Source organism: Mustela erminea, chromosome 10 (assembly GCF_009829155.1).
Source record: "Mustela erminea isolate mMusErm1 chromosome 10, mMusErm1.Pri, whole genome shotgun sequence".
NCBI lineage: Eukaryota > Metazoa > Chordata > Mammalia > Carnivora > Mustelidae > Mustela > Mustela erminea.
This window is the reverse complement of record NC_045623.1, coordinates 9480507-9508389: the sequence shown is the minus strand read 5'-3', so window position 1 is coordinate 9508389 and position 27883 is coordinate 9480507. Positions and strand designations below refer to the sequence as shown.

At 45.0% G+C, this 27883-nt stretch overlaps 1 protein-coding gene across 1 annotated transcript in view; it reads left to right on the top strand.

The window, feature by feature from the left end:
• The window catches only part of CD101 (CD101 molecule), a 39331-nt gene extending 24411 nt beyond the window's left edge, over positions 1-14920 (top strand). Inside the window, exons 7-11 of the mRNA XM_032360601.1 lie at positions 244-654; positions 3919-4314; positions 11981-12242; positions 12279-12791; positions 13993-14920. Of these exons, the coding sequence (XP_032216492.1) occupies positions 244-654; positions 3919-4314; positions 11981-12216 (1043 nt within the window). The 3' untranslated portion in view covers positions 12217-12242; positions 12279-12791; positions 13993-14920. The remainder of the gene's footprint in view (positions 1-243; positions 655-3918; positions 4315-11980; positions 12243-12278; positions 12792-13992) is intronic.
• Positions 14921-27883: the final 12963 nt, after the last annotated feature.

Here is a 27883-nt window from a genome sequence, read left to right as displayed (position 1 = left end):
CAAGTTGACATCAGAAAGAATTCTCTAGTGGCAGTGATGTCCAAAGATGGAACGAGCTGCTTTGTCAGTTGGTGAGCTATCCAGAGGCTTTGTGGGCAGTTAGTGGGACTGTGCAGGAGGGAATGCCTATATCCAATGAATGTAGGATGCATTGCCTTAGTTGACCTCTAATGTCCCTTCTACCTTAAAATTCTATTTTCTAGTGAAGTAACAAAAGTTACTGTCACCATTCTTTTAATTTAGAGAGCAAGCTGCAAGTGAACTCAAGCAGTCAAGTCCGAGAGATCCTCATCAACTCCAACACCAACATAGAATGTAGCATCTTGTCCCAGTCCACTGGAGACCTTCAGTTAGCCGTCATTTGGTACTTCTTTCCCAGTTCCACTAACGCAATCTGGCTGAGGATCCTGCAAATGGACCAAACCAATGTTGTAAAATATGGGGATGAATTTCACACCCCAAGGAGAAAACAAAAATTCTACCCCGAGAAAGTTTCCCGAGACTTGTTTCAGCTACACATTTTGAATGTGGAAGACAGCGATCAGGGCAAGTACCACTGCACTGTGGAGGAATGGCTCTTGTCTACAAATGGCACTTGGCACAAGCTTGGAGAAAAGAAGTCGGGTCTGACAGAATTGAAACTCAGGCCCACAGGTAAACCTTGCAAGTGTATTCTTACATGTCTTTCTATGGGATTTCCGTCTTTTCTTGGGCAGCTTTTCTCTAGAGTGGTTATGTGAAGGTAGAACTATGACCCAGGGTCATAGGAAGAGTGTCTACCTACACAATGAATGCAGGACCTGGTAGCCCAGCAGAGAAAGCAGGTATCATTTAAGGTGAATCAGTCCGTGGCTTCAAGGTGCTTGGATGGGGACTAGATCCCTTTGGTTTGCTTATCATCCTGGCAGCCTGGTCTCTGGAGCTACCTAGTGTGTCGTATCTCTAGATCTCTGTAATAACAAGCTGTGTCATTCCAGTGGGGCTCTACTGTAATTTGGCAAAGAAAGAGTAATACGAAGCATATTTCTCCCACTGTGAACAGAAACTGTACAACTCTATAGGGATGTGTGGAGAAATTGCTTTTCAACATTTGGCTGCCTAAACATAAGGCGAATAAGAGTAGTTAACTGTTGGAATGGCTTACTGAGGGAGTCTCCTCTTCCTCAGGAGATCTTTAAAGATGTAATAGAAGTTCCATCCATTTGCATTGGTCTAGGAGTGCTGTGGTTGAAATGTGGGCAGGGTTCATTAGATCACTCGGTGTTAGTTAGGTCACCTCCAATGTTTATTAAAATTAAATGAATGTCACAGCGAAGGTTTGGGAACTGGCTGAGATCCAACAGCACAATGCAAATAAGTGGTGCTTAAAATTTTATTTGCAACGTAACATCCAAAAATAAGATTATAATGAACGTTTAGAGATACCAAGAGGAATAAGGCACAGCTCTTGCCTTAAGGAGCTTACTCTCATTTGGGGGCAGCAGAGCAAGACAATAGCTTAGCGTTGGGATCTCTTCCTGCTGCTCTGCTTCCTCTTCTCCATGTTCTTCAGGCCCTTCTTCTCCCTGCTAAATGTGGGTGTTCCTCAGGGACAGATCCTGGGCCCCTTTGTCTTCTTATTCTCTGCTTGCTTCAGAACTTCTTCAATTCTTCCTTGGTTTCAACTACCACCTTCGATGAAATTGCTCTCAGTCTTGATGTTTAGCTCCAAATCTTTCTACCCAACTGGCTATTGTACATTTCTACTTGGATGCCCTTGAGACCCTTACACTCAGCAGGTCCCAAATTGCATTATCATCCTTGCCATCCCACGAGACCCGTGCATACTTTAACACTCTCCATCTGTGTGGCTGGCAGCCCTTTCTCCCATTTGCCCAAGCCAGATCTTGACAGTGTATGCGCACCCTTTTTAAGGAGGCAGCCACTCCTTAGCTCAAGCTAGCAAGCACTTCCCATCCATAAATGTGGGCTCAGTATTGTCTGATCTTTTAGTATGTCAAGAAATACCTAAAATCTTTCTTGTGTGACATCGCTCACATTTGAGAATGTACGCAACGAATCCGAGTTCTTTTCAAATTCTGAGGGTGTCAAACAAAACGTATCTGTGGGTGGGCGTGGCCAACTGTGCACCCTGGTGTCGGGTGTGAGTTAAGGAAGAGGCCTCAGGGAAAGATACTGCGAAGGAGTGGTCAGAATTGTAGGAGAGACATTTTCTTTGAAATCAAAAGAGGAGAGGACTTAAGAAGAAAATGGACTTCAGGGATAAAACACACAGAGAGGACAACAAAACAAAGTGTCTTGAGCTAAGAAATTGGGCCCATACTGAGCATCTTAGCCAGAGCATGACTGGAAGACTGATTGTAGTCCAGTAGGGAGGAATTAGAGATGAGGAAGCAGAGACACTATCATATAAACTAATATATCACATACTTTGCCATGAAGGGAAGGAGAGAGTCAAGGTGGTAACAATAACAGCAACAAATCCAGGATCAGATAAAGTTATTCTTTTATTTATTTTATTTTTTAAAAGATATTTATTTATTTATTTGAAAGAGAGAGAGCATGGGCAGGGGGAGGGACCAAGGAAGAGAGACAAGCAGACTTCCCGCTGAGCAGGGACCCCGATGGGGGACTCGATCTCAGGACCCTGGGATCATGATCTGAGCCAAAGGCAGATGCTTAACTGACTAAGCCACCCAGGTGCCCTGAAGTCATTCTTTAAGTTATTCTTTTTTTTTTTTTTAAAGATTTTATTTATTTATTTGACAGAGAGAGAGATCACAAGTAGGCAGAGAGGCAGGGGGCTAGCAGGTTCCCCACCGAGCAGAGAGCCTAATGTGGGGCTCAATCCCAGGACCCTGAGATCATGAACTGAGCCAAGGGCAGAGGCCTAACCCACTGAGCCACCCAGGTGCCCCTGAAGTCATTCTTTTAAAGACAGTTTAATAAATATGTTTGTAGTAGAGTCAAAAATTTAGTGTGTACTATAATTTCTATATTTTGTTTGTGACTATTCTGGCCTTCGAAGTTCTCACCTGTTGGTTAGGAGGGGAACGTTTAAAAAAGTAAATGTCAAAATCTGTTTAAAACTTAGTCAACTGGGGGCGCTTGGGTGGCTCAGTGGGTTAAGCCACTGCCTTCGGCTCAGGTCATGATCCCAGGGTCCTGGGATCGAGTCCCGCATCGGGCTCTCTGCTCAGCGGGGAGCCTGCTTCCTCCTCTCTCTCTGCCTGCCTCTCTGCCTACTTGTGATCTCTCTCTGTCAAATAAATAAATAAATTCTTAAAAAAAAAAAACAAATAACTTAGTCAACTGGTGAATCATTGGATACTGTGTCAAAAACTAATGATATATTGGCTAATTGAACATAATAAAAAAAACAGCTTAGTCTAATCCAGTAATTTAGTGTCTCTTTGAATGGTAGTCTAACACTTGTATAAACATGTTCATTCTCTCTGATAGCCTCCTCTTTCCTTGCCTCTAGAACTGAGATGATGTGTGGGCGTGTGGGAGGAGGGTAATCTGCTAAGAACGAGGGGCACTGGTGCCATCCACAGCTTGAGAGGATGGCTGGAAGTTTTGAAGGATCCCTCTGGGAAGCAGAGGAAAGAGTTGACCGAGGAGGGGTAAAAGCAGCAGGGCAGAACACCCACTGAAGCTAGGAGGTTCCCGGGCAGGTTTTCAGCAGACAAGAGATAAAGCTGAAGAAGGAAAATGGCCTGTTTGAGTCTTAGCACAGAATGTTCTAGCAAATGTGGAGGAGGAACAGAGGTCAAGGAAAAACATGTTACAGATGAAAGACCTGATGTCTAAGGATTTTAAGAAGGCATCTCCTCAGTGAAAACTACATTTTTCAGACGCAGTATCCGAACTAAAAATCTGGATTCTTCTCAAACATATTGCCATTTTATTTCCTAGGAAGTAAAGTACGTGTGTCCAAAGAGTACAGGACAGAGAATGCTACCGAGCACAGCCAGGTGGCCATCCGCTGCAGCCTGGAGAGTCCTGGCAGCTCAGCTTCCCTGTTCTCTGTGATGTGGTACCGGAACAGGGAAAATTCTGGAACGAAAATGCTGGTGCACCTGCAGCATGATGGCTTGCTGGAGTATGGCGAAGAGGAGCTCAGGAGGCCTCTGGTCTGCTACCGTTCATCCTCTACAGAGTTTGTCCTGCAGCTTCATTGGGTAGAGATGGAGGATGCTGGGCTTTACTGGTGCAGAGTGGCCGAGTGGCAGCTGCATGGCAACCCAAGCAAGTGGGTCAAGCAAGCCTCAGACGAGTCACAGCATATGGTGCTCACAGTGCTGCCTTCAGGTAACAAGGGGCTAATCTGTCCTGGCCCGTGGTCAGGAGAATCTTTGTCTCCTCTCTTACGCTTTCCCTCTCAGTTATGTTTTGCTGAAAACAATTTACAGATTCCCTAAAGAAAGTGACTCTGCCATTTCTCTCAGTGCCAATTTCCTTTCCTCATTTGGACTGACAAGGTCTATGAGAGTTTTTGGCATTGACATTTAAATGTCAGGGGCATCTGGCCCACTTCCCCCCTTACCCTCCCAAACAAACAAATAAACAAACACACAAAAACCATCAACTTCGTACCCTTTCAAAGAACAAAATAATGTTCACAGTAGACATCCTTACCCCTTGGCTGATTCTCCACTCTCAGAAGGCTCAGGTCTGCAGTGGGAGTCAGAGTGAGGGGTAGGGGTATAGTGACTTGAGGTTTCATTGGGTTGAATCCAAGTCAGCTACATCTAAATGCTCCCCACCTCAAAAACAAAATGAAACCTTTCTCAATTAATAAGTGCCCAGCTTCTTATCACTCTATATGTTCAACAGATTAGCAGGATTTTGATAATGATAGTCGTTTGATGTGTGTCTCCTAATGACAGCTTGCAAGGCATCGAAGAAGGAAGTGTGCCCCATAGAACTCATTTACAGGGTCAACAAGGAGGGTAGCTCCTGAAAGACCTTGGCCACAGCATGGCTATTCTCTATGTAGGAAGACCATCCTACTCAGTGCACAGCTTCAGGTGGGATGTGGAATAGGTGGTTGTGAAAGAGAGGACAGCATCCTTCCAGCCAACCTGGTGCCGAGCATGTAATAGACATTCACGAAGCATTTGTTCATGAAAGCAACTGTTTTGCCAGCCATACCCGTGAATCTTCCCTGGTGATCACTGCGCTGCCTGATGTAGCCAAGCTCATCTCTGAGCCGCTCCTTTATGGCAGGGTTTAAGGTGAGGCTGAGAAGTGAGCTATTAGCTGAACTTACACTGGGAAAGGGACACTGGAGAGGTCTCGGTGTCCTACACCAGGAAGGGTAAGAAGGATCAATGAAAGGTCACATTCCTAAAACACCAGCTAGCTTGGGTGATGCTCCTTAGCATGGAGAAAAGGTGCTGCCCAGAAAGGTGTCAACTTCTTTGAAGTAGGGTTAGTTGGAACCCAGCCCCGGCCAAGCTTCTGGAGAGGAAGCCAATTACCTGATTTGTTCCCTGGGACTCCATCATCCTTTCCCCTGACCATTCTTCAGCAGAACTTTTCTCCCAAGTGTCCAGAGAGAATTTTTCTTCCTCCTGGCTTTTCTTCTAGTCTAACAATTATGGGAAGTCCCACAACCCTGAGCACATTCCGTACCTGTTTTCTCACTGGAATCCGCAGACCCTATAGCATCAGCGGGTTTTGGTAGCAGCATAAATAGATAACAAGTATAAAATGTACCTATTCTGTGACTAAAAAGCACATCTCCTCTGAGACAGATGGGATCCTTCACAGCATATGTATATATACTGTTAATCTTTGTGGAATCCTTCTAAATCAGGTGAGAGGTTTTAAAAAAGATGAACTCTGGAAAGAAAATGTTAAAAATTAGGTCGCCTTTGTATTCCTTACAGGTGAAGAAGCTTGAAAGCCTGTGCCACAATCAGCTGAGGGTTTTTTATAACCACATTTAAGGGTTCCCAAGTAAATCCTCAATTACAGGATCTCGCTTCCTCTACCTGGCTGTTCCTTTCTGGGAGTTACGGAGTTGTGGAGGCAGTGGAGGAGCGAGTATGAAAAATCTTGGGGTTCGGAATCAGACAAGCCTAGGCTCAGATCACAGCCCTACTACCTACCTACAAACTCATACCCTGGTTATTTAACCTCTGTGAGCCTCAGCTTACTCATAAAGTGAGGATAATAATACGAATGTGTATAAAGTAACATGGTTCCTAGAATATTGTAAGTGGTCAAGAAATGTTAACTCTCTATCCCCTTATGCCACCAAACGTGCTACACACACACACACACACACACACACACACACACACACACACACACATATGGATATATCCATATATGTGACAAAATATTTTAAGTTGTTCAATAAGTAACTATGTGAGGATCTGAAAATACAAAAATGTGTATTACAGAGTCTTTTCCCAAAGAGCTCAGATTCCGATGGGTGACTTGAAGTCCAAAATGATAGCCATCATCAAAGCAGCAGCCTCGGGATGAAGGAACAGAGGCAGGGCTGGGATAAAGGGCTGTGTGGGGAGGAGATCCAGGAAGTTCCTTGGGGTATGCAAGAGAAAGGAAGAGAAGATATTTTAGGAAAAGGAAAAACTATGCAAGATGATATTAAAAGCTGTTGCACAAGGGACAAAGATGAAGTTAGTGAGATGGAGAGGGTATGGATATCAAAGAGGAGGGTGAACTTATTCATGAACGTTGTAGAGTGTCAGCAAACAAGTTCAGGCAGGGGAGGGACAGCATGAGGTTTGCATTTTAGAAAGCTCCCATTTGGAGCTGTGTTAAAGATGAACTGGAAGGGAGGCAGACACAGAGAAGGGAGAACCATTTGAAATTGATTGTAGGAACCCAGGTGATACAAGATGAAGGCCTAAATTAAGGCAGTACACACAAGGGTTGAGAGAAGGGCAGGCATTCAGTGTTGGGAGGCATCATCTTCAGGAGTTAGACACTGATTAGATATATGTGGAGGGTACATGAGCAGAAGGGAAGAACCAAGGATGAATATCAAATTTCTAGTGGGTATAGGAGAAAAGTTTGAAGGGGAAATTAGTTCAATTTTTAATAAACTGAGCTGGAATTGAGTTTGGAGTACGTGTAAATTATCGGAAGAGTTCTACCCAATAGACATCGGGACTTCCAAGTGAGATCTTTGCCAGAGTTGTAGATTAGAAGGCATCAACTTATAGCCAATAATGGTGTCCCATGAGGGACTCCTGAGATCTATCACTGTTGATCAGTGCAGAAGAGGAGCCTGTGAAGGGAAATGAAAGGAGTAGCCAAGAGGTAGGAGTGGTACTGTAGAAACCAAAAGCAGAGAGGGTATCAAGAAGGAAGGGAAAGGGCGCCTGGGTGGCTCAGTGGGTTAAGCCGCTGCCTTCGGCTCAGGTCATGATCTCAGGGTCCTGGGATCGAGGCCCGCATCGGGCTCTCTGCTCAGCAGGGAGCCTGCTTCTCTCTCTCTCTGCCTGCCTCTCCATCTACTTGTGATTTCTCTCTGTCAAATAAATAAATAAAATCTTAAAAAAAATAAATAAATAAATAAAAAAAAAAAAAAGAAGGAAGGGAAAGCCAACAGACTCAACTATTTCAGAGAAATCAATGAAGATAAGAATGGGGAAATATCCTTTGGATTTCACACTATAGGGCCATTGTAGACAAGTAATGAGAAAATTCAGACTGCAGTGAGAAAGTGGACACAGCAGATACAGATTACACTTTCAAGAACTTTGATGTAAAGGACAAGAAAGGAAATAACAAGTGGCGAGAGGTGTCAATGAACTTTTACTTTGTTCCGTGTTGGTTTGGAGGTGGTAGAGACTTGAGAACCTTTACATTCTGGAGCGGAAAGAGGCAGTGGCAAGGACAAAGGGAAAGATCAGAAGAGAGTAGACCAATAGTCCAACACCTTGCATCAACACAGACCACCTCCTGTCTGGAATGTTCTCCCATATCATCTTTCTCTGGTCAACATCCATGAATCCTCTACCTCCGAGTATAACTGCCACGATCTGTGACTTGCCTTGTTCTCTTAGTTATCACACCTGGCTAACATCTATCCGCACCGTCAGACTGTACATTCTGAGAAGGCACAGACTGAGTGTCTCATTCCTAACACAGCGCAATGCCTGGCAAGTAGAGATGCTCAAGGGCTTACCGAATCACAGTGTAATCACACTCCTTGTAAGGACCTGCTTATGTATTAATAAAGTCCAGGTCAGATCTAACATGCTAGCAATTCTCACTTCTCTGGTGGTTTTCCGCCACCTCTATGTGGCAATGTCAGGTTGGGTAGTTTAGGACCACCTAATGAAACTGTGGGGCATGTGGCTCAAATGAAGACAGAAAAAAATTAAGAGGAATTCCCTGGGGGAATGGACCTCTCATCTTCTTATCCATCTTACTTTCTTATCTTTGACCACGCCAACGTAGGGCCTGGAGATATCTTCATCTTTTTATCTCGCCCTCAGAACCCAGACATAAATGTCTTATTCTACAGAATTTGCTGGGATTAATTAACAGGCAAGACTATAAGGCTTCCTGGGGACTGGATTAGTTCTAATTATATGGTGTTTGTTCCTATTCCCCAACTTCTATTTGGGTAAGGATATACTTAGAAACTGAACCTTCAAAAGAGATATGTGCCCCTACCACACTGAAGTTTCTGGAATGACCATAGAATTTACCCATGCTACCCTAATGCCTCCAACAATGTCTGGCATGTAGCACTTCACAAATGCTTGATGAAAGAAGGAGCAAGCAAGTCTTCAAAGGAAACAGGATGCTGTCAGGCACCACTGGTTCCGGCATGCACTCGTATCAGGTTCCCTAACCCTACTTTTATTGTTGGACAGGAGCCAACTCTCTCACATGGCCACACTTGGCATAGACAGTTGCCAAAGTCTTGGTGGGAGGTGGGGGAGGAGTTGATAGCCCCCATCGTTATCTTGTATCTTTCTTCTGCTGAAGTACATATTTCTGAAGCGCTAGCAAAAAGGAGTGCTCCTCTTGGCATGTTTGGCTGTGGGTGGAAGACAGTTATTAACTAGAGCTGGTGATGAAGTAGTCTCATTACATTTTTGGCCCTGCCTTGCAGAACTTGTACTTTGAGCATGGGGCACTTACTTGGATTGATTAAAAATGCCGAACCTTAACGGTTTAGAATGTCACTAATTCTAATCCCAATAGGGGTAAGAGGCAGATGGTTCGAAATGGTGATCGTGGGATCCAGAGCAAACCCTGCCTTCCCAGGAGAGGTAATTTAGAAGCACTGGAGCTGACAGTCGCTAGCTGTTGGCCAATTCAGCACTGTGAAGAGCACACTTTACCATCCTTTGATGGCAGATTGCTCCAAAAAGAGTAGCCTCCTCCCCATTAAGACAGTCAAGCCCTCTGGCAGTCCCTTCATGCTGAAGGTTAGAGTCTCAGTGGCAGAAAAAACCAAGTACCAGATTTCTTTCCCCCTTCTGTATGCCAGCCCTCATGATCATACCATCGTCTAACAACGGTGAGACCAAGGCAGACTCTCACCTTCCAGTTCTCTGACACCCATGACTGGGAAGAGAAGTCAGAGTCTCCTACTAAGTAGTCTTTAGACTCTCAGTGGACTGTCACCCAGTCGTGGAGACAGAGGGACCAGAGATTTAAGAGAGAGTCTTGGCCTGTGGGAGAACATGGCCAGGTGGGTGACCCGTGTGAGGACTCAGTTGGTCCAGCCCTGTTTTCTGTCCCATCTCCTGAGAGAAGTTGCCCATCATTTTTCCTAACATCCTAACATCCTCACTAGCCTTCCAACTAACATTTATTTCTTGCTGACTCAACAAGTGTGCTGGGCACTCTGTTAAATAACTTATTATGCATTATCTCATCACAACTCTAGAAATTATTATCCCCATTGGATCGATGAGGAAACTAATCACTGTTGAGGATAAGTAATTTGTCTAATGTCAGTATCAGTAAGTTGAAGAGCTAGAATGTGAACCCAGGTCTCTTGGGGATGGTAGTCAGTCCCTACCCTGTGTATGAGTAGTGCGAAGTGTCAAACCCCGTACTCCTACCCACCGTTCCCTGCAGCTCCGTTCTCTTTCAGCATCTCTATCTATAACTCCTCCTTATCCCAGTGCCTTCAAATACATTCACATAAGAGCTGGGAGAATTATTGTAGTCAAGCAGGGCCTTGGAGAGAAGGGTCAGGTACGCTACAGAGAGGGGGGTGATAAGGATTTAAAAATCCAGCTTTATCATTGTCCACCCTTTCAAAAAGGGAAACCAAAATTAGGCTGGAGAATATAAATGAGACTAGAGAAAATCCAGGCCACAAACCCCCGTAGCAACCTGTGAGTCCCAAGCGCTGCGGCCAGTCTAATGTTCGGTGATGATCTTTTACTCTGTGCAACATGATGGCTGCCACCCCTGCGTTTTTGTGGGTGCAATGTACTCATGCAATTAATTCATTCATCAGTTTCCATTGATGACCCACAGACCAAGTGCTGGACAAGGTAATCAGATGTAGGCCCCATCCTTCAGGAGCTCACAGTGCAGGAGCTGGACAAATGTTTAGATTCTTTCTTGACTTCCACTAAAGAGACGTTCTTCTCCGTGCAAGATGCATCAGCAATGTGGGAAACAGGGATTTTTTTGCAGCAGAGGTTGATGGAAATGACCTGTAAAGCTGTTTACATCTCTAAGAATCTATAATCCCTTGAATCCTGTAACTTCACCTTTGAAGAAGAATGTGTTTATAATCATTACAATTTTCCAATAAAAACACAACTACTATTAGCATCCGATTTTCCGGAAGAGCCGGATTTCAAATATCCTGTCGTAAATACATGTAGATGGAAGACTATATCTAGCAGCTGGTATCTCTCTGAGCCTGTGTCTTTTTGCACGGAGAGTCTGTAAACCCGGTCCTTGGACTAGGAACTCCAGGAGCTGCTTCCTGGAATCTGGGAAAGTCTGCAATCCTGTCCCTCTGCTTCCCTGGGCACGTGGCCGGGAATCACTCTGGGGAGGCGCGTGCGTGCTCTCTGTGTCTGTGTGTGATGGGGCTTCCCCACGGGCTGCAGCTGCCTGACGGTCATGTGCTTCGGGCTGCCTTTATATAGTATCCTTTGCCTCCGGTTGCCATCAGTCCCATTCAGTTCAGATCGGCGAAAGCTCTCATGCACGTGTGTGGGACACTGCAGGGGACACGGGGCCAAATGACACTCTCGGGCAGGCTCAAGTAACGGTGGATGAAACCAAGGAGATGGTTAAGGGGGAAAAAAAGAGGTCTATGCCAAGGGGTATGTGAGAAGAGGACCTTGGAAGACCATGCCTGAGGCAGGAAGATAACCCTGGGGAGGAAGAGGGTCATATGAGCTGGGTCAGAAGGACCCAGAGGATTCAGGTATAGAGTGTGTGTGTGCGCCAGAGGGAGGCAATCGTGAGAGCAACACAGGAAAGGAGCCCAAAGGAGGGTGTCCCAGGGGAGACCCATCTGGAGGGTGGGGAAGGGAGGGAGCTGCTCACCCTGGGTGCTGTCGTGTGAAGACAAGACGTTGTGAGAGTGTGTGCACGCGCACGCAAGAAGCAGCAGCGGGAATAACTCAGTTAAAAATTCAGGACCAGCAACAGAGTTGAGAACGAGGGCTGAATTATAGATCTCTTTTCTGAGGATAGAAGATTAAAGGAGAGGTTTTCTTTTTTGTTTTGCTTTTCTTCGAGGCTGTTGGTTTTAAGTAGGTCATGGGAACCCCAGTGGTTGGAACTTGCTGGGTGAAGGCAGCGAGGCTGGAAAAACACCATTCTGGGCTTCTCCTCTCCCCACTGCTTCCCTCTTCCTGCCCTCCTATGATTTGAGGGGGCCGCGGTTCTTGCCCGTATTTGCCTGTAACAATAAATCCCCCAGGCGTTTATGGTTGATTGTTGCAGGGAAGCTGGAGACTGATTATCTTCTTGGTGGTTCTCCTTTTCATTGCAGAGCCCACACTTCCTTCCAGGATCTGCTCATCGACATCTTTACTCTATTTCCTGTTGGCCATCCCCTGCATTCTGTTGATTCTTCTGCTTATTGCTCTCTTCTGCTACTGCCACAAGGCCAGGAAGTTGTCGGCAATGATTCTAAAAGCACAGAAAGAAAAGTCCCTTTGGATGGACTTGAAAGGGACTGGAGACTGGACAATAAACCAGAGGGACGAGGAAGAGGAAGACCATTGAATCCGGAGAGCGTCCATCAGCCCCAGGGAAAGGGCGGGCTGGAGAGCGTCCATCAGCCCCAGGGAAAGGGCGGGCTTTGGAATTGAACTGAGCCGCTTGTGAATGTGAATGAATCCAGGTTGGGTCCTTCTTGGTGTCTATGACCTTGGGCAAGTTACCTAGGAATCATAGGGAATGTTCATGGAGCGTGTTTGTGGGACCCACACCACGAAGTGTTTCTTTGCGTGTTGCCCTCATTACCCCTTGTATCCTCCCAGGAGCTAGACAATTCACCCTGTTTTTCACTGGCAGTACCTCACAGAGGTTCAGGGCCCCTGTCTGTAAGGAGAGAACCTCCCTCACACAGCCTCTTGGGTATTCGGTGAGATCCTACAGCAAAGCCTCGGTGAGAGGACCCTCTACCTTTCCCTCCCTTATGTCGCTGACTCCCAGGAGAGCACTCCGAGTGGCCCAGTCACGCTGGCCCTTGGGCATCCTTTGCCCCCAGATTACAGGTGCAGGAAGGGCCCTGATGTCAGCAAGGCAAAAGGGTATTAGGGATGTGCCCTTCATTCATATTCCATCTGTCTTGCAAGGTGAGTGTGACTTCCCTCAAAGCCGAACGCCCATCATTCCCTCATCCCATCTATGAATGCTTTGCAAGAACAAACTCTGTGTAGAGGGTCCCTGATCAATATTGGTCCTTCCATGGGGCGCCTGGGTGGCTCAGTGGATTAAGCCGCTGCCTTCGGCTCAGGTCATGATCTCAGTGTCCTGGGATCGAGTCCCACATCGGGCTCTCTGCTCAGCAGGGAGCCTGTTTCCTTCTCTCTCTCTCTGCCTGCCTCTCTGCCTACTTGTGATCTCTCTCTCTCTGTCAACTAAATAAATAAAATCTTAAAAAAAAAAAAATATTGGTCCTTCCATGAAGCTGTAAAGCATTTTGTAGTCTGAGTTTATTTTATTTTATTTATTTTTTTTTTTAAAGATTTTATTTATTTATTTGACAGAGAGAGATCACAGTAGACAGAGAGGCAGGCAGAGAGAGAGAGAAGGAAACAGGCTCCCTGCTGAGCAGAGAGCCCGATGTGGGGCTCAATCCCAGGACCCTGAGATCATGACCTGAGCCAAAGGCAGCGGCTTAACCCACTGAGCCACCCAGGCACCCTGTAGTCTGAGTTTCTATTTTCCTCCCTTCCTTTCCTTTCCTAGCCTATCCTAGCCTATCTTTCTTTCTTCCTTCTGCTTTTCCTTCCTCTCCCTCCCCCTTTCTTTTTCTTTTCTTTTCTCTTCTCTTCTTTTCTCTTCCTTCCTTTGTCTGTCTGTCTCTCCCTTTCTTTCTTTCTTCTGTCTATTAGCATTAGGTCATTGCTAAGGGAAAACTTTTTTTGTTTGTTTGTTTGTTTTGTTTTAGTAACAGTGGTCTGATCAGCCCCCAAGGCCTCATACCTCCCCTTCCTCCCCACGCCCAAAGATCCATCTGGGTCCTGGCTCTGAGCCAAGGCCTTATTTTCTGTGACCAGACAGCATTAGTAGTAGCTCAGGGCATTGTGGTAGTTATCGAGGGAGGAGGAGGAACAGTGCCCCTGCCCCGTCCTCCCCCAGCAGCAGCTAGGAGCTCGTGGGAAGCAGTGGGTCAAGTCTGGTTCCTCAGGGGTCCCCTATTCTCAGCCAGGCATAGTCGGGGGTAGGGTGGGGTGTGGTTCGGGAGTGTCCTGGCTTAAGGTTTTCAACATCGGCCCTCAGGATACAACACCGGTTCCCAGTGGGCCTGAGATCTCCTCACCTTTGTTTCAGAAGCCGCTCTGGGCCTGTTGGAGCCAGAACTGGAAATCGATCAGTGCAGCCTAACAGACTTGAGAAAACCCATCTATTTATTATCTATATGACCAACGGGGTTGCTTTAACACTCGCTAATTTGCATTTCCAAGGAGAGCAATTTATTTTTAATTATTTTATCAAGCACACATGTCTTCTCCAAACATAATTAGTTCCTTTGCAAGGGGAGCATCGGAGGCTATGAGAACTCCCAGTGTAGACCTCCATGTCCCTTCTGCTCATCTCCCTTTACTGGCTCATTTAAAATATCCCAAGTGTTTCCTTAAATGTGTCAATGCATTTGTCTCTTTTCTCAAAGGGAGGGTGGCATATTTTTCAGAAAACAAAGCTAAAGGTAAGACTTCTTAGAAAGTGTGATGTCCCCTGCCCCCCCAAACCTGTATTTTAATTGGGATTTTGAAGGAAAAGGGAGCAGAATCGAAACCCATCAGATAATGAGAACGGATTCTAGTGCTGCCTTCTGCCTGGGGTCCTCTCTCCCCTGACTCTTTCCCTCTCTGCTCACCTGGGTCCCGCCTTTCGGCTCAGAGCTCACCAGCTGTTTCTTCACCTTTGGATCCAGCCCAGACAAGGCACTAGAGCAGACACGCAGATGTCCAACTGCGCCACCCAGAGCCAAGCTTGGGACCGCTTATTCCCCAGGGAGCACCACCTTGTGCCCGGCCTGGGATAGGTGTGAGGAATCCAGTGGGGATGCAGCCAGACACAGCTCTAGTCCCCTGGGATCATCATCTTGTGTCTTCCGGATCCTGTGCCTTCATACAGCACGCTACATGTTCTCAGAAGCCACGTTGCACTCTTTGGCCCATCACGAATTTTTAGGCAACTAAACCCCAAAGTCGTCTTTTCTCTTTTCCAAACTGAATAAAATTTGTGTTCACCCAAATCAATCGACGTTTTACGCAAAACCTCTTCTCTTTCCAATGATGTACTTGTTCCATTTTATCTCTAACACTCAGTGGAGAACTTGACTTTTATTCACTGATTTCAACTTTTCCATTCTATGTAAGCACCTGGTTTTCTTTTCAGCATCTTGGGTTTTCAGTCCTCCTCGGCAACAGAACAAAACCGTCTTGGGAGTTGGCTAGCTATGGCCCGCAGGCTGAGCAGCCTACCACCCGTTTTGTAAAATAGGAGCTGCTGGAAGACAGCCTCTCCCGTTTGCCTGCATATTACCCCAGGCTGCTGTCATCATAAAACAGGAGAGGTGAGTCGTTGCCATAGAGACTCTGTGCCTAAAATGTTTACTTTCTGGCCTTTTGCAGAAAAAGTTTTCCAACCCTGCCCTGTTTTAGTGGCTATGTTCTCTCTTAACCATGCACTGTGTTCCTGGGACCCTTGGCCTATTGTATGGGTATCTGTTATATTCCCAATTAACTGAAGAATAATCTGAGGCCCTCCAGATTGGTGTCTGGTCCAAGCTGTTGTGAAGTTCGAATCCTCTGCTACACTCCTCTTAGAGATGGAAAACTCATCACCCTGGAGGCCCTCCTGCTCTGTGCAGGACGAGATGACGTGGACGTGTATAAGGCATATGTAGGCTGTTTTCATTCTTTTTAATCTATGGATAATGTATAGGAAACAGCTGATGTATGGCAGAATATGGATACAATGGTAGAAAGTCAAGGCCATAATACATTCTTATAGTTGCACAGAAGCTATTCATCGTCTCAGAGTTTCAGGGCACCCCCATGCAAAAGGGACGATTACCATGTCCTACAGGAGAGACAGGGATGCTTAGAGCGTCTGGGTTGATCCAGGATCACCCAGCCATGTGTAGAAGAGAAAGAGCCCTGATGTAGGTCTGCTGGTACCCAATCCTAGAGTCTTCCCACAGTGGACACTATGCTCAAAGTCACAGCGATGGGGAACATCTGGTGATGATAATATCCACCTTGCATGGTGGTGGAGCATAGAATCAGACACTTACATGGAGATAAGTTTTAAAACGCTTCAAGTCATAAGTGCATATGGGCATAGCCAAGTTTTTTTCAGGCCTCACCTGTCTGCACATAAAAGCAATTAAATAAAAGATAATCAAATTCTATAGACTTTTGCCCCCAAGCTACTTACACAGGTTGTTGGCCATCTATAAAGCGTTCTTCTAGTATTTCTGGGGATTCCATAGCATTCTGGGAATTCATATGAGCTCACAAACAAGTCCACTCCCGCATGGTTTCCTGCTGCTCTGTTCATATCTCTGGGCTCCCACTGCAGTTAGGATGCTGGAGTGTACGAGGTATCAAAGCTGGTCGGTGTTCCATGGTAAGCAAGGAAAAGCACCTCTCACTCTGTCCTCATGTCGCACTCAGGATTGCAAACGAATTCAAAATTGCTTGTGCCCCCATGTCTCCAAAGACTGTAAAAACAGGTCCTGTAGCTTCTGCCCAGTACCTCCTTGCTCCACAGGGTCCAGACCCCACCCAGTCTGGGCCCAGTTTGGGAGAGAGAGACATCACGCTGTTTTCCGTCCCCCCCCCCCCCCGCCCCCCCAGCTCCTGGGAACCTGTTAGTACATCTTCCTCCCAGGCCTCCTGTCTCCCCTGCTGCTGAGTCATGCAAATTGTACTTCTGGGGAGTCCGCCCACTCATCAGACTGGTCCCGGGGAAGTTTGCATTCCCTGCAGGCTCAGCTGGGACTTCCGGTTGGTTATTAATTTTTACCCCTAATGCAGTAGAGTGCTGTGGCAATTGAGAAATCAGACACAACTTCACAAAGAAGATGTCGTTTGAACTAGGCTTTCAAGTCAGGAAATATTTTGACAGGGGAGAAGTTGGGATAAATAGTAGTCTGGAGGCAGAGAGGGCTCCATGAAAAGCAAAGTATGTAGAATAGCTTTGGTTTGATTTAAGTGTCAGATGTATGGAGCAATGAGAAATATTACATATGGAAAGGTTAGAGTGAGGAGGGGCAAGAGAACAGATCTTGAACACGCATAAAAACTTGGGCTTTATTTGGTGGACAATGGTGAGTCTTGAATGTTATTTAGCATGGAAGGAGCAGCTCTCCTTTAGAGAATTGAAAGAGCAGCAGCATAGGTGATGGGTAGGGGTTGAGTGAGGCCTGGGATAGTACCAAGGCGAAGCAGGGCAGCCAACCTCAGGAAATAATCTCCATTTTCCTAATTCATTTAACAGGGATAAAATCAATTTTGTGAGGTTTGAGGACTGAAAAAAATTATCAGAAAGATTCAAGTATCACATCAAGTTCATAGAGGTAGCTAATGTATATTTTTTAAATATAATGATAACATGAGATTCTTTTTCTGTTTAGTAAATATTTGTTTACCTGATTTTCTATTGGTAAGAGAGTTAATATCTTTTCACTTACCTGGCTTTCCCTTTGTCTTATCTTTCTTTTAAGAAAAGATTTTGTTTATTTGAGAAAGAGTCTATGAGAGTGAGAGAGAGAGAGAGAGAGAGAGACAGAGAGAGAGCGAGCATGAACAGGGGGAGGGGCAGAAGGAGAGGGAGAAGCAGACTCCCCACTGAACTGGGAGCCCCATGAGAGGCTTACATGGGGCTCCGTCCCAGGACCCTGAGATCATGACCTGAGCCCAAGGCAGATGCTTAACAGACTGAGCCACCCAGGTGCCCCTGCCTTATCTTTTTTCTTTTTTCTTTTTTTTTTTTTTTTTATGATTTTATTTTTAAGTAATCTCTATACCCAATGTGGGGCTCGAACTCACAACCCCAAGATCAAGAGTCATATGCTCCACTGACTAAACCAGCCAGGCACCCTTACCTTATTTTTTTGATCCTTGCTTTTATGTTTATTTTACTTGTTAGATATTTGCAGTTTCTACCATGTCATCTTTAAGTCCAAGGCTCCTTCTGGATCAGCTCTGACTTTCAAATAGTGGTATTTTGACTAGAAGCTTAATTATCACATTAAACCATTTGCGGAGATGGAAGACCACTTTGGATAGGAGGTATGAATAAGTTCATATGTCATTAAATAACCAGTAAATGAAAATCCAAATTCATTATGCCTTTAAGGTCACAATGGTATAGGGTGTTGAAAGTGTGTGCTTCGATTTTATATGGAGCGATAATCCATTCTTGTGGATTGAAAGTCTCAATACTGTTAAGAGGTCCATTTTCTCCAAACTGTTCTATAGAGTTGATGTGGTGGTTATCAGTGGGGGAGGGAGGGCATGGCAGTTGTGGCTCTCCGAAGGACCTTAGGCAATTTATGGAAGCATGTTTTTGTGTGGCACAGCCTGGGGTAAGGGATTGCTACTGGTACCTAGTGGGTAGAAGCCAGGGATGCTGCTAACTTCCCCCAGTGCACAGGACAGACACCTTTCCCCATAGCAAAGAATCGCCTGGCCCCAAATTTCAATAGTGTTGAGGATAAGAAACCCTGATTTAATGGAATCCTAATGAAAATCCCACGTAATTTTTAGAAATTGGCTAGCTCATTCTAATAATAAATAAAAATATAAATAATCTAGGATAGACAATATTTAAAAAGAAAAAGTTGGAGGAATTACGCTCTCAAATTCCAGGAAGTTCTATGAAGCTATAATAATTTTAAAAAGTCTGTTATGGGACACCTGGCTGGTTCTTTTGGTGGAACATTCTTGATCTTGGGGTGATGAGTTTGAGCCCCATGTTAGGCATGGGGATTACTTTAAAAATAAATAAATAAAGTGTGATAGTATTAAAAAAAAAACAGTGTGTTATAGGTACAGGTATAAACAGCAATGGAGGAGAATGGAATCCAGAAATATACTTACATATGTGCATTTACCTAATTTCCATTATGGGTGCCATTGCAGTAGGGAAATCATTCTTCCAGTAAGTGGTGCTGATCCAATTGGATAATTGTATGAAAAAAAATGAACCTTGACATCTACCTCATGTTTCATACTACAAAAGAAAAAAATTAACTGGACATCACTAAAATAAAATATCTCTGTTCATCAAAGACATCATTAATACAGTGATTATACAAGGCATGGATGAGGGGAAGATAGTCACCAAACATATCTAATGAAGACTTACATCCAGAATATATACAGAACTCCTATACAGCCCTTTTTTTTTTTTTTAAAGGAGTAGGGGTCTGAAACTCAATTTAAAAATAAGTAAAGGACTTGAACAAGGGATTTTACAAGAGAGAGTTATCGGAACTCTCAGTAATCATATGTATCAGTTCAGGCTTCAGGAAACATATGCCAAGATGGGATTAGACATGCAGTGGGTCTACTGAGGGAAATGCTTATGAAGGAAAAGAGGGGGAGCAGGAGAAGGTAGGGAGAGCCTGGACTGGGGGAGGTTGGACATCTATAAAAGGAAACAGGGAAGGAAGAAGGATTAGGTAGGAAGAATTTTGGATTCAGTGTAATCTTGAGATAATCTGGGCCGTTGATGGGAGTCTGTTGAACAAAGTTTGGCTGTTGGAGGAGTGCTCCACTGGGCAGAAATGGCCTAGCTCTAGTATCCCGGCCAGGCTTAGTCTTTGACGGAAAGCAGAACTGGGAAAATGTGGCGTAGGCATGAGCATAGTGATGGATGTCAAGATCTAGCTGCTGGAAGCTGTCAGTTAGCTATGTTTCCTGCAGAAGGTTCTCTTGAAGGGAGATTTGAGTTGTGCAGCTCCAAGGACACAGCACCTGAAAAGATGGTCAGCATCATCATTCATCAGCAACCTGCAAAGTAAGACACCAATGAGATCTCTCTCTCATCAGGATAATTAAAATGTAAAAGATAATATCAAATATCAAACACAGATAAAAGCTTAGAGTTACCAAAACTTCATATGTTGCTGGTAACAGTGTAATAGTTCAACTATTTTGTAAAATAGATTGGTAGTTTTTGATAAAGGTAAACACATACCTGCCCTATGATCTAGCAATTCTGCTCCTTGCATTTACCCAAGAGAAATGAATACCTACATCCACTAAAAGATGCATATAAAAATACTCACAGCTTTAGCCATCATTCCTAAAACCTGGAAACAACCCCATTGTCCATCAATAGGTGAATGGATACAGAATTTATTTATTTTTTATTTATTTTATTTTTTTTAAAGATTTTATTTATTTATTTGACAGACAGAGATCACAAGTAGGCAGAGAGGCAGGCAGAGAGAGAGGAGGAAGCAGGCTTCCCGCTGAGCAGAGAGCCCGATGTGGGACTCGATCCCAGGACCCCGAGATCATGACCTGAGCCGAAGGCAGCGGCCTAACCCACTGAGCCACCCAGGTGCCCACAGAATTTATTTATATTGTAGAATACTACACAGTATTCTATAATACAGTATAACATTCTGTATTATATTCTATAATACAGTATAAATACAGTATTCTACAGTATAAATAAATAATATATAAATAAAATAAACTCTGACATACATAACACTATAGATGAATAGCACAACATGTTTTTTTAGTAAAAGAAACCAGACATGAAAGGGTATGCACTCGGGGCGCCTGGGTGGCTCAGTGGATTAAGCCGCTGCCTTCAGCTCAGGTCATGATCTCAGGGTCCTGGGATCGAGTCCCACATCGGGCTCTCTGCTCAGTGGGGAGCCTGCTTCCTCCTCTCTCTCTGCCTGCCTCTCTGCCTACTTGTGATCTCTCTCTGTCAAATAAATAAATAAAATCTTTAAAAAAAAAAAAAGAAAAGAAAAAAAGAAAGGGTATGCACTCTATGATTCCATGTATTTGAAGTCCAAGAACCAGCAAAGGAGTCTATGGTGACATAAGTCTGAACAATCAGCTCCCCTGGCGGGACGGGTATTGGCTGGGAAGTAGCATGAAGAAACTTCTGGGGCAACTGAAGTGTTTTTTATCTTTATCTAGGTAGAGGTTTCATGGGTGTATACCCATATAAAAATTTACAAAGCTATTTTCTTAAGATTGAAGAATATCTGTATATAATATACAACTTACATAAATATAATAATATATAGCTTAAATAACTTACTGTGTGTAAATAACTTAAACCTACATTTTTAAAATAACGTCTCTCTTTCAAAAAGTATTTGAGGAACACCTAGGTGGCTCAGTCAGTGAAGCGTCTGCCTTTGGCTCAGATCATGGTCCCGGGGTCCTGGGATCGAGTCCTGAGTCAGGCTTCTTGCTCAGCAGAGAGCCTGCTTCTCTCTCTGCCTGCACTCCCCCTGCTCTCTCTCCCTTTCTCTCTCTCCCTCTCTCTCTGACAAATAAATAAATAAAATCTTAAAAAAAAAAAAACAGTATTTGAGAACCAACTAGATGACCAACCAGAGTGAGGGATTTTAATATAGAGGGCTATAAGATTTATTTATTCCACAAACATCTTCTGATATTCTGCATGTGCCAAGACATATGGTAGGAGCTAGGAATGCAGAAACAACAGGAATCATCCACTCCCTCTAAGAGGAAAGAAGAAAGGAGTTAATGTTCTCTACACTGAGCAACCATCACGAGTTATGAGGACTGGATCTTTATGACAAACTTGTGAAGCTCAGATTAAACCATAAACCAGAGAAAGCAGTTAAACATCGTGCCTTTAAGTATGAGTGGCAGAGCTAGTATTTAAACCCTGGTGCAGGGCGCCTGGGTGGCTCAGTGGGTTAAGCCGCTGCCTTCGGCTCAGGTCATGATCTCAGGGTCCTGGGATCGAGTCTCGCATCGGGCTCTCTGCTCAGCAGGGAGCCTGCTTCCTCCTCTCTCTCTCTGCCTGCCTCTCTGCCTACTGTGATCTCTCTATGTCAAATAAATAAATAAAATCTTAAAAAAAAAAATAAAAAATAAACCCAGGTGCATTAACTCCAAAAGCAACGGTTTATCGCAGTGTGCTTCCTCTAGTTGTAAGGACTCTACCTTCTCATTTTGAGCAAAGATCTGTACACACAAGGTGAAACAGGAGGACCACTGGCATAGAAAAAATAATGATAGGTGCTTGCTTCATCACATGCTAAGTGCCCATTTGCTCTAAAAACGCGAGGAGGAATTTGGATTAGAAAACAAGGGATCTCTTGGCACCCTTTGCCCTGGTTCCCACAGGTGTCCATTCAACCCAATGCATGTTTTTGTTATGGGCTCCCATGATTGAAGGCAAATGCTACAAGTTCTTGAGTCTGTCTTTAGGGAAACTTGTATTTAATAGTCTGATGGCAGCTCTTTGTACTGCCCTGCTGGCAGCAGAAAATTCTTTGAGGATCTTCTATTCCCAGTACCCAAGATAGGACCAGCCCAATAAGATGGTGCTGATGTCAGAATGGCCTTTATTACTGTATGTGGACCAAACACCTTCTAGTCCTAGAGCTGACAAATGGGGATGCTGCTCAAAAACTATCACTATTAAAGCAAAGCTGAAACAATGGTACAGGAGTCTGGAATGGCTAGACTTGGCTTTGATACTGAAGAAGAGTTATGGCTCTGTCCAACTTTGGGTCCTAACACACACATACCAAACTCTAAAGTCTAAGTTTCAGGTCTAAATTCCTCGCTTGAAACTTTTCTTGATGGAGGGAAGGTATTCAGGGTATGGGTCATTCAAACACAGTAAACCGAGAGACTCCTCATCTGGCAACAGCAGGCTAAATGAGGACTGTGATATTTAGTAATTGTCTCACACAAAAGAAATCATCAGTATATGGACCCTTTTGGGAAGTAAGAGGCATCGAGATAAAATTGAGGCTGCTAAACTTCTCCTTCTTAGGGTTCTCCACTTTGACTCTTTGCTCCTTTTAGATAGTATGCTCAATGAAAATATCCAGTTTTTAAGTCAGGACAGTGAGCTCCGGATTTAGACTGCCTGCATGCAAATCCTGACATCCATCACTGGCTGTGTCATCTTTGCCAGTTAATCTTCCTTTGCCCCACTTCCCTCATCCGTACAAGGTGAAGCCCATTACTTCATGGAGTCTGTTGCAAGGGTTAAAGAGATCTGCATGTATGGAGGTTAGAATTCTTGAATCTTAGGTATCACCATTATCATCACTGACAAGCTGGACATTCTAATCCTTTCTACCCCTAAGAAGGAAACCAGATACCTGCATTTGACATTCTAATTCTTAACATGATAGTGGACAGAACTGGGTATGGACATGGAATGCAAGTATGGGCTTTGCTACAAAACAGGATCATTGTTTGGGTCCACAGCCCAAGAGCCTAATTTAGAGAAAGATAAGTATGAAGTTTCAGGAAAGAGGAGCATTTGGACAAAATCGTCTGAGTGCTTTATAGTTAAATGAAGAGCCAGGGTAGTTTAATCCAGGAGTTCCAAGTAAAGATATATAAATATATGGCAATTAATGGGGAATGGAGTCACTAGAGACTCCTATCCTGAGGTACTTTATACCTGTATTAATTAACTAATTCAATTTGCATGTAGATTTGAGTGCAAATGGCACATTTGGAAAACAAATGTTATGGTAGGTAGCAAATAATTAGCTTGAGAATTTGTTTTCGTCAGCACAGACTGCCATAACAAAATACCATCGACTGGGCGGCTTAAACAACAGAACTTTAGTTTCTCACCATTCTGGAGACTAAAAGTCTCAGATTATGATGCCAGCCAGCTGGCAAGGGCTCTCTTCCCAGCTTGTAGACTGCCAACTTCTTGCTATGTCCTCATATGACAGAGAAAGAGAAACAGAGAACACACACTCACACACACACACACACACACACACACACACACACACGAAGAGAGTCTCTCTGCTATCTCTTATAAGGGCACTAATCCTGGTCCTGAGGGCCTCATCCTCAGGACATGATTTAACCTGATTATCTTCCAATGGCCCCACCTCCAAACACCATCACACTGGGAAATAGAGCTTTGTCACATGAATTTGGGGAGACACAACTCAGTCCATAGAGGAACTGATGGTGTAATTAATGAGTTGAACCGTGGTCTCCATGCCTGTTAGCATGGTTCAGAGGGTTCAGAGGGAGTAAGTTATTTGGTTTTTTTTTGCACATGCACACATTCAGGTAAGGTATACAGCTTAACAGCAAAGCTGCTCAAGTGGGCAGAATTTTCCCCACCTTCCACTTAGCCATGCTCCAGCTGTCCTGTCAGATGTAGGCAAGTAGGAAAGGGGCAGGAAATGTGTCATCTGGGAAAAAAGCGTGAGGTTGTAAAGAGATGCTTAAACATGCATACAGAGCTCCGGGCTGGCATACGCAGAGCCTGGGCGAGTCCTCTTCCGCAGCCCCTTTAATGCTGTTTTTGTCTCCTCTGGACTGAAGGAGAAGTGTTGAGGGTTGGCAGGAGGGGTAATGGGGAAAGCAGGAGCAAAAGAGGAATTGGAGAGAGCGAGACATTTAGCTTAAGAGTGGGAAAGCAGAAATAAAAGACAAGAAACCACTGAAAGCACAACTTCACAGCCCTACCCAAGCTCTTCTCTGGGGCTCAGGTGGGTGGGTCACATCCCCACCATGGGGCACCAGCAGGGTCTGAAGGCACCTGCTGACTGGGAGAAGGAAGGAGGCTGCCTGCTTACAGGAAGAATCTTCCAGATGCCAGGAGAGTCAGCAAGCCCCTTGGCACAGAGAACAGGCCTCGCTGTCTCCCCGCTACCCTAGAGGACAAGAAGCTCTGTTTGCTGTGCAGAGGACTTCTGCTTGGAGTAAGGTGGAAGCTGGTCCAAGAAAGGAAGGGTGGGAAAGCTCTAAAGGAGAAACGAAGAGCTAGGAAGAGCTCCATGTTTTGAAGGCGATGCCCTGGGCTGGGTTACCCAGGAAGGCCAGCTTCAGATCTCCATCAAAAGGGTTACCAACTCTCCTTCTTCTCATAGTGGAACAGGAGCAAATCCACCACACAGAACCGGCTGGCTCTCATCCAAATGCATGGAAACTGGAGAGAGAACCAGCAGGGAGGTGGCAGATTAGATAAGAAGTGGGAAGTGACAGATGCTGTCAGGCAGGTTGACAAGACAGGAGATGGTGCGGCTGAGCGAATCACTAGACTGGTGCCCGGCGAGGGCCTCTGTCCTGAAGAACCACAACCCCCGGCAGCTTCCAGGCTGCTTCCGGTGCTGCTCACCGAGAAAAAAATCGCCCACATTAACCTCATTTCCTTTTCCGCTCTGCTTTGCACGCTGGAAAGTCAAGGGACAGGTACAGAGCATGCGTGAGCTGCTGCAAGGCTCTCGGCGCGAGAACAGCCTGGCGCTCTGCTCCGTGCAGACCCGAAGGACCACCCCCAAGGCAGGGCACCGCGGGCGCCGTGTTTGCCCGGAGGAGAGCTCTCCGGGTTGTGCTCAAGTGCTCTGCCTGGTTCAGCATTTCTCTTGGCAACTCAGATGGCGGCCGAGGGAATTGGCTTGTCAACTGTTCGGTTGACCCGGAGTCAGGAGATGGCACCAATAGGTCAGCTGATGGGAGCAAGATTCAAAGAGATCTAGACAGCTTAGAATGATGGAGCCACACTAACAGGATGAAAGATAGAACCCAGAGAAGTTCAGGCAATTAGATGCGCCAGGTAAAGGAGATGCGAGTTCATGCGTGAAAAATGAAAGCTGTGGTTCTGGTTGACTGCACACTTGATATGAATTACTAGAATGACATATTTGTTAGAAAGGAGAGAGAATTTTTTTTTTTTGCTGTTTTATATTGCATGTGTATCATGGTAATATCCAAAATAAAGGAGATAATTATCCCACAGGATTCTTCATATTGAATTCTACCTGCGATGTCTCAAATGAAGCAAACATTCATTGAAAAGTGCTGGCAAGGGGGTCCGGAGGGGAGAGACATGATTGCAGCAGTTGCAGCAAACACTCTGAGGACTAGAAATACGAGGGATGCGGGGAGGAGCAGAGAGCCGTATTCAGATATTTGAAAGTGACATTGAGAAGAATTAAGTGTGTGATATGTAACTCCGGATTACTAGGAAGTGGAAGGTTCAGATGGAAAGACAGAGTCCTCCATATACATGAGAATTAACTGTCATTTTGATATACTCTAAGAAAGAATTTGCTGTGACCCGAAGTTCCTTCGCTGAAGCCATTAGGGGTGATGTGGGAGGGGATTGGGGGGGCACGCGAGGTGTCCCGAGGTCCCTTCTGCTCTATGGCATAGTTAATTTCACTTACCAGGTATGTATTGAATTTCTGCGTACTGTGGGGAACAAAACCTAACTTGTCCCTGCTTTCTTGGCACATAAGTATATAATCCATGAGGAAGAGACGGACCATCAACCAGGAAAGAGCAGAAAGCTAACTCAATGTTATGCAGAAAGCAAACAGTACTGAGGTGGGGAAGAGCCAGGAAGGATCTTCTTAGATTAAGTAGTCATGGAAACTCTCTCTGAGGTGATGCTTCAGCTGAGACCTGAAGACCTAGGGGCTAGGTTTTGAAAGAACTAGGAAAACAGTCCAGGCAGAAAGTATAAGACAAAGCTGGTCACAGTGAGGCAAGCAGAGCTGGTCGGGATGGCTGGAACCTAGGGGGCACGGAAAAGAATGGCAGAGGGTGAGAGAGAGAGAGAGAGAGAGAGAGAGAAGCAGACAGGGTCAAGGTCACATCCCCCCATCCCTCCCCCCGCACATGAGACAGGATGAGGACTTAAAGATTTTTCTAAGTTCAGTGGAGAGCCATTGAATTGTGTTAAGCAAAGAGTAATGGAATCAGATTCACGTTTTTAAAAGGTTGAAAAGTGGGGCCCCTGGGTGGCTCAGTTGGTTAAAGCCTCTGCCTTCGGCTTGGGTCATGATCCCAGGGTCCTGGGATTGAGCCCCTCATCGAGCTCTCTGCTCAGCGGGGAGCCTGCTTCCTCCTCTCTCTCTCTTCCTGCCTCTCTGCCTACTTGTGGATCTCTGTCTGTCAAATAAATAAATAAAATCATTAAAAAAAAAAGAGGTTGATAAGTTCTGTAAGAACAATCTAGTACACAAGAACAGCAGCAGGAAACAGAGGCTGTTCAGCCCCAGCCCCTAGGTCAGCTCAACAAGGAAGTGGAGGGGAGCTTGCCAGGACTCTGCTGGAGTTGCTCAAGCCTGAAGATCCCAGCACCTGGGGAGGCTCAAAACTTCATGGCAAAAGTCTTCAGAGTGGATTCTTTACTCTCGTTCTCCACTTGAAGAACCTGGAATCTACTCCAGTGCTCTTTGTTATTCGTGAAGAAACACAGCTCAAGGTGACAGCAGGGCACAGTCACCTAGGTCCTGGGACTAGGATGTCTGTAACTTGTGAAGCGTTAAGGGTCTTAGGGAACAAGTAAGAAGTGTCGTTGCTTTCTAATGTTATTTGGAATCTGGGTTGAGGATAAAGCTGGAATTAAGCAAAATAACTAATATAGAATGAAGGGAATTGGGGAAAAGATAATTATGCTGTAAGGTTTGAAGCAAGATACCAAAATGTGGGCGGGAGGAAAAAAAGAAAGTAAAAGAAAGAAAGGATTATAGGAAGGTCAGGACTAATTAGCAAGACTGAGGAGTGAAGGAGTTTTTAAGAGGAGCTGCGGTTGGGGTGTGGAGATGTGGGTCCTCCAACCGCTTTTCCGCGGGCAGGCTAACAGCATCACACGCTGCACAGAAAAATGGGAAAAAAGAGAAGAGCCACCGATAATCCTACCATCTTAAATTAGCACGATTATTGCTTGGGTCATTCCCTCCTTATTTTTTCCTATCCATCTGCTTTTAATGTAAAGACATTTGGAATTTTTTTTCCAATCCTACATGTGAGTTGCATGAAATAAAAATCCTATCCAACCCAAACTCTCAAAGCCGTAGGAACAGAACCATACAGTGTATAGCCTTAAAAGTTAATAGTTTGTTGTGGGGCACCTGGCTGGCTCAGTCAGTGAAGCATCTGACTATTAGTTTCTGCTCAGGTCACGACTTTAGGGTCTTGAGATCCAGCAATCCTTTACTCCCGCCTTCATCCCCCTTCAAGCCCTGCAT